The 7,131-nt window shown below is 34.6% G+C and overlaps 1 protein-coding gene across 1 annotated transcript in view; it reads left to right on the top strand.

Moving 5' to 3' along the window:
• The window catches only part of exd2 (exonuclease 3'-5' domain containing 2), a 15,226-nt gene extending 8,756 nt beyond the window's left edge, over window positions 1-6,470 (top strand). The window contains exons 6-9 of the mRNA XM_073842565.1: window positions 320-326; window positions 1,317-1,452; window positions 2,328-2,693; window positions 5,253-6,470. Of these exons, the coding sequence (XP_073698666.1) occupies window positions 320-326; window positions 1,317-1,452; window positions 2,328-2,693; window positions 5,253-5,469 (726 nt within the window). The 3' untranslated portion in view covers window positions 5,470-6,470. The remainder of the gene's footprint in view (window positions 1-319; window positions 327-1,316; window positions 1,453-2,327; window positions 2,694-5,252) is intronic.
• The last annotated feature ends 661 nt before the right edge of the window (window positions 6,471-7,131 follow it).

The following is a 7,131-nucleotide window of genomic DNA, read 5'->3' as shown; positions in this document are numbered from 1 at the left end:
AAACAACTTTTTTATGTAATTGGCAACATCTCAGTTTTAAGTATAGCTTATTTTACTAACAAAATGAAAATCTGAAATAAAGATGAAAACTGTGGCAAAAAAAACATTAAAAATGACAGCGCTAAATAAATTAAAATAAGAATATAAACTTAAATTAAAATTAAAAACCCAAATATAAATGTAATTAGCAGCTATTAAAAAATAGAATCTAATTAAAATATTATCAAACTATAATAGTCTGTCAGAGATACTAAAATAACAGTGCAGAAATATAATTTTTTTTTTAATGTTTTTACATGGGTTTTATGACATTTTTCAGCGCGGAAGTAAGCCTATGGACAAGACTTTCGGTTTATTAGCTGCTATAAGACGATAACGAGAAGAAAAAGAACTACAAACCAGTGTGTTCATAATTAAGGTAATACGTTAAAATAACATGGTAAGACACACCAATTTGCAATATAAAAAGCTGCAAAATGAGCTGTTTGTAAAGCTACAAATAGCTGGACGCAGATGAGACCGGAAGCCAGACCTGTAAAATTTACACATAGCTACACTCACTCTTACAGGAAAAATAAGGTGGATAAGGACATAAGTCTTTTTCTAGTTTTATACGCTGCTTATGAAAAGGTTACTACATAATAAAAATACTGACAAGACTTTTTTTTTTTTTTTTTTTATTGAAGAGTTGAAGGCAAATGTCCTGACATGCAAAATACGATTGTCACACTTTCAAACTGGTTAAGAAGCAGCCATTACCCACCACTTATTAAAAAAAAAACAATACAACATTAGGAAGTTCCACCTCATGCTCTTACATTTCATAAATATTTTTTTCTTCTCTTTTTTTTTTTCTCAAACAGTAGAAAATATCAAACCATTAATGCAGTACAGTAATAAAAAAAGAAAAGAAGAGAAAAGAAAAGAGAAAGTATACACGCATGCAAACCACCCCTTAAGAAAATTAACACTGGTTTTACAATAGTGAAAGTGTAGTATACTTTGTAATACTTTAGTAGTAATAATTTGCATGTGTTTCACTTTATTTTTGCCATTTATCTTTTTCTTTTTTTTTAGAATTTAAAATGGAAGACATTGTTTAATAAGTGAGATCTCTGAAGTCCTTGAAAATTAAAAAAGTAGTGCTTAAAGCTCTTGAAAGTCCTGGAATTACATTTTACAATATCTGTATGAACCCTAAAGTGAAAAGACGGCTGTATTAGAGTGATGAATTGACCAATCAGAGGGTTGAATTAACTTATGTATGTGTAATAAAACTGCAAGTAAAATATGATCTGTACATGATTTAATCTCAGAATTGGTCAGTGACAGTCCCTTCATTGTCCGGCTGCTGTTTGAGCCGTCGGGCCGTCCAGACTCCCAAAAAGACTACTACCTCACAGCCAAAGAGAACGTGTGTGTGGTGTGCGGAAAAGCCGACTCTTACATCAGGTTCGTCTCATTCTTTCTTTAATTTCTTAACCCTTGTGCGACCTTATGGACATTTTTGTCCATTTCAGTTTTGTTTTTTGTTAGAAGTGTGCCTGTGTTAATGCCAACTGCATAAATTTTGGCACAGGTATTTATTTATATTGAAATTTGAATATTTCACCATTTCCTTCAGAAAAATCAATTTTACCTTACGTACAAAAAATACTCACACTCAGGACATTAAGGACAAAAATGTCCACATTGAAACCCATTAAAACTGCAATTTTTTAACCCCGGACCATTTGACTATAAAATGATGCAATATTTGCTAATAGGCATTTATTCTATCAGCAAGGCTTCAGATTTTACATTTTTACCTTTTTTTTTTTTTTTTTTTCTTTTTTTTTTTTACTAGATTGTGCCATTTTTCCAAATTTGGCATATACATATTTTTTTTTTTTTTTTTTTTAAGTCTAACACTACATAAAAATATAAATGCCTCAAAATGAATGTTGTTGTTCTTCACTGACACACCCAAGAATCTACTAAGCAAAGAAAAAAATATGTTCAGCATTTAGTATATGGAAATTACTGCTGTTTTTAATTTTTTTATATATAAAAAAAACACCTGTTGCATTACGCAAACAATCCAGCATTTAAAGGGTTACAATTCAGAAAATTAATGAATGTTTGGTATCTATGGATAGAACAGATGCTGGTTAAAAAAATCAACATCAGTGAAAGTGGGGAAAAAATGATTAAATCATATTTTTATGACAGTTTTTGGACATTTTGCACCCATGTGTAACTTTTTTTTTTTTTTTTGAACGCACAAGTTTATTTACAAAGTGGGAAAAAAAAGTAATTCTAACTACTGTTTTTCCATGTTCACCTAGGAAGAACATTGTCCCGCACGAATACAGGCGCCACTTCCCGGCTGAGATGAAGGACCACAATTCGCACGACATCCTGTTGCTTTGCACGTCCTGTCACGCGGCCTCAAACGTGCACGATGGGGTCCTGAAGCAGCAGCTGGCCGAGGAATACTCTGCTCCGCAGGGCTGCGAGGAGGGCATTCGGCTGCTCGAGGATGCAGACCGTCGACGAGTGCGATCGGCCGCACGAGCTCTCCTCAGCGCCAGCGACGGGATGCCCCAGTCCAGAAAGGAGGAGCTCCTGTCAGTCATCCAGAGCTTCTTCTGTGACGGACAGCAGGAGGTCACGCAAGATGTGCTTCAGAAAGCTGCTGCGCTGGAAACCAGGTAGCTTGTTTTGACCGAAACCACCCATGTGACAGTGTTGTTTTTGACAACCATCTTAGATTTAGTCTTAGTCTTTTGGACTAAAATGCTTATTAGTTTCAGTCAAATTTTAGTCACTTCTATATGTGATAGTTTTAGTCCAATTTTAGTCGAAGAAAAGTCAAAAAGGTTTTAGTCAAAAAAAGGGGAAAAAGTAGTCTTTTAACAAATTAATGTAGGTCAGTAAGTATTTTGCTGTTGGGTAGTGTCACTTATAAGTTGTGAAAATAGCAGATCTATAGTTCAACACATTGTGAGCTTCCGGATCTACTATTTTCACCAATAATTACAATAATGAAGGAATGGTTTTAGACATAAGACATATATTTGAAATGCACCCATAGGTCCTCTCACCGTTTGCGACCACCCTGTGTGCAAACTGCCGCCATCAGGGTTAATCGTCTGTCTGTCTGAGTGACAACGTGACGTGTTGAGCGTAACCAAACAAGGATAGAATGCTAAAACGGCTTGCCATACTAGTATGGCAAAGAGTATTTAATGCTAAAATGGCTTGCCATAGCGGCAGATACTTTTTCGGTTTTAATTGGCATGCACAATAAGCAGAAATGTCATGCATTTTAAACGTCTAACGGACCACCCACTAACATTTTCGTCTATTCTCGTCTCGTCAACGAAAACTCACACACGTCTCGTCATGTTTTAGTTATCAAAGAGCTATTTTTATCTCGTCATGAGAAAAACACTGCCATGTAGACTACTTCAGTTTGTCATTAATAGCCAATATTTGCCACCTTAAATGTGCAGGGGATGTTTACCTTTTATAAGGGGCAGTTTATTTTTAACCTTATTAGATTAATGTAATATGGCTTCTAATATCTTTTATGCCGAATTCTTACATTTGGTAATTCATTTCAAGTAAATATATCAGATACTGTTTCCAATCAAATGAAATCAGTATAAACAATATCCATTGTTGCACTGCACAGGTGTAACTACCAGTCAAAAGTTTTTTTTTTAAGAAGTTTTTTCTGCTCACCAAGCCTGCATTTATTTGATCAAAAGTACAACAAAACAGTAAAATTTAAAAATATTTTTACTGTTTAAAATAGCTGCTTTCTATTCAAATATATTTTAAAATGTAATTTATCCCTGTGATCAAAGCTGAATTTTCAGCATCATTACTCCAGTCTGTAGTGTCACATGATCCTTCAGAAATCATTCTAATATTCTGATTTGCTGTTCAAGAAACATTATTATCAACAGTATTTAACGTTAAGTACTTTTTTCAGGATTCTTTGAATAGAAAGATCCAAAGATCAGTATTTATCTGAAGTAAAATATTTTGAAATTAAAAAATTCTAGAAATTAATACTTTTATTCATCAAAGATGCTTCTAATTGATCAAACGTGATAAATACATTTATAATGTTACAAAAGATTTCTATTTCAGATAAATGCTGTTCTTCCGAACTTTCTATTCATCAGAGAAACCCTGAAAAAATACATGTTTTTTGAGTATTAAACCCGAATAGTAGAATGATTTCTGAATTATGATGCTAAAAATTCACATTTGAAATCACAGTAATAAATTACATATTAAAATGTATTCAACTAGAAAAGAGTTATTTTAAATAGTAGGAATATTTCAACATTTTTGGCACTTTTCTGCACTTTGGATCAAATAAATGCAGGCTTGGTGAGCAGAAGAGACTTCTTTAAAAAAAACATTTATGACCCTGGACCACAAAATCAAGTAACATGGGTATATTTGTAACAATAGCCAAAAATATTTGAGTCAAAATTATAGTTTTTTTCTTTTATGCCAAAAATCATTAGGATATTAAGTAAAGATTCTGTTCCATGAATATGTGACCCTGGACCACAAAACCAGTCATAAGGTAAAATTTTACAAAACTGAGATTTATACATCATATGACAGCTCAATAAATAAGCTTTCTATTGATGCATAGTTTGTTAGGATAGAACAATATTCGGCCGTGATACATCTATTTGAAAATCAGGAATCTGAGGATGCAAAAAAATCAAAATACTGAGAAAATCACCTTTAAAATTGTCCAAATTAGGTTCTTAATGCATTTTACAAATCAAAAATTACATTTTGATATATTTACAGTAGGAATTTCACAAAAAATCTTCATGGAACATGATCTTTACTTAATTTCCTAATGATTTTTGGCATAAAAGAAAAATCTAAAATTTTGACCCATGCAATGTATTTTTGGCTATTGCTACAAATATACCCCAGCGACTTAAGACTGGTTTTGTGGTCCAGGGTCACATATTTTGTAAATGTCCTACCATAAATATATAAATACTTATTTTTTGATTAGTAATATGCATTGCTAAGAACCTAATTTAGACAACTTTAAAGGCGATTTTCTCAACATTCAGATTTTTTGTACCCTCAGATTCCAGATTTTTAAATAGTTGTATCTTGGCCAAATATTGTCCTATTCACACAACATTTAGCTTTCAAAAAATTGCCCCTTACGACTGGTTTTGTGGTTCAGGGTCACATCTATTTTTCTACCTTTGCAGGATCTTTAACGAGAGCTACGTGCCACATGGACTGAAGGTAGTGCAGGCGTTTGCCGAGCGTGGTCTGTGTGGCCTGATGGAACTGGAGCGCTGCTGGCGACAACACTTCCTGACCAGCATGCAGCCCCGTCATTTACCCCCTCTCTGGTCCGTCAGCCACAACCACGACAAATATCTGCGCAAGTACGGTGAGGACCTGCAAATCCAGCTCAACTGAGCTCCTCGCCACACAAACAGAAAGAGACTTTGTGCAACAACTGCTGGGATAGGAAGGTTTCCACTGCGTGTACAACACCTTGGTGTCCTCATCCTATGTCGTTTGAGTGTGTACCAGAGACCCGACTCGCCCTAGCCACAGGTAAGCCCTGGTGTTGACTTACAAATGAGAAAAAAAAACTAAGATTAGACTGTGGCACCAGTTTGACTGGGCCCTAAGGGACCAGATGGAGATTGGGTAAGAGACTCTTTGGGGATCGAAGGCCACTGTGGTGAACGGCAGAATGTTAAACTCAAGGATGGTGCAAGAAAATAGAAATGGTGATAGGTAAAATGACAAAAAAGCATAATGTGCACTTTTTAATGTTTAAAATGTTGAAAAGCATTCTCATTTCCCTGTGAAAAGTAGATTCTACTGTATTTTAACCAGCCCGAACCTGCTCTTAATTCTTAATCATGAACTGAATAAAAGATTCATAGCTTACTATTCTTGCAGGTTTGAGGCCATATTAAATGTGTTTTGTTATGTGTTAAAGCAGATACAAAATGGCCATTTTTACTTATATTGGAGCTTTATCGTTTCTGTTTCTGTTGAGTTTCGAGGAAAACTCCATTTATGTTTAATTCTGGACCAAAATGAGTACGGCTTAGCATACATATTCTTAGAGTCAGGACACCTCCAAAACACACCAGGAGATCTTTCGGTGTGTGTATATATACCCCTGACACATTAAAGACAGGCTAAAATGATCCTGGATGAAATTAAATCTCACCGCGATCATCCTTTTGTAGTGCTAGCTGTTGTATTTGCATTTACATTTGCCAGAGAGATTCAGCTCCACTGATGGAAACAAATATAAATGGCCATATCAAGGACACTGAGACTAACATAATTTAACTTAAGAAACACTACAGCTTTCATTTTTATTTACATTTGTCCAGATGTAACCTATTCAAAGCTTCTGTGTTTCCTTAATGTCAATAAAAAAAGATTAAATTTCATATGTTAAGACTGGATGGGTTGTCTGCCGGTTGTCTGTTTTTCTGCACTTGTATAATATAGGGGAGATTGGGGTAAGTTGAGTCAGTGGGTAAGTTGTCATGTGACCAACGTGTTTTGGAGTCATGCATCATTTCTGCCAGACAGTTAAAAGGAGAAACACATGGGAAGAGTGGAAGGCGCCCATTTACTCTTAAAAAGTGTTTTTAGCTTGTCAAAGTAAAATTTCAGCATAAGAGATATAATGGCTACATCAATACAATCTAAAATACTTCTGATGCATATCAATGTATAAAACCATGCAAATCATTTAGCTAAATGTTAGTCTGAATTGGTAAGCTAGGAATTTTTTTTTTTTTTTTTTTCTCCCAACATGCCAGCTATGGGGCAAAGTGAGCCAAATGCTCTGGGGTAAGTTGAGCCAGCACTTTAGCATACTCCACCATAAATTAAATCTCTGAAGTATAAACTGGTATTTAAATGCGATATTATGCAGCTGGTTTAGTTTATCACATTTGTAACCCTGGACCACAAAACCAGTCATAAGGGTCTTTTTTTTAAATTGAGATTTCTACATCATATGAAAGCTGAATAAATAAGCTTTCCACTGATGTATGGTGTAATATTTGGTTGAGATTCAACGAGGGTGCAAAAAATCTAATC

Source organism: Garra rufa, chromosome 6 (genome assembly GCF_049309525.1).
Source record: "Garra rufa chromosome 6, GarRuf1.0, whole genome shotgun sequence".
NCBI classification, from domain to species: Eukaryota; Metazoa; Chordata; class Actinopteri; order Cypriniformes; family Cyprinidae; genus Garra; species Garra rufa.
The sequence above is the reverse complement of the archived record's forward strand: the minus strand, read 5'-3'. Positions and strand labels throughout refer to the sequence as shown.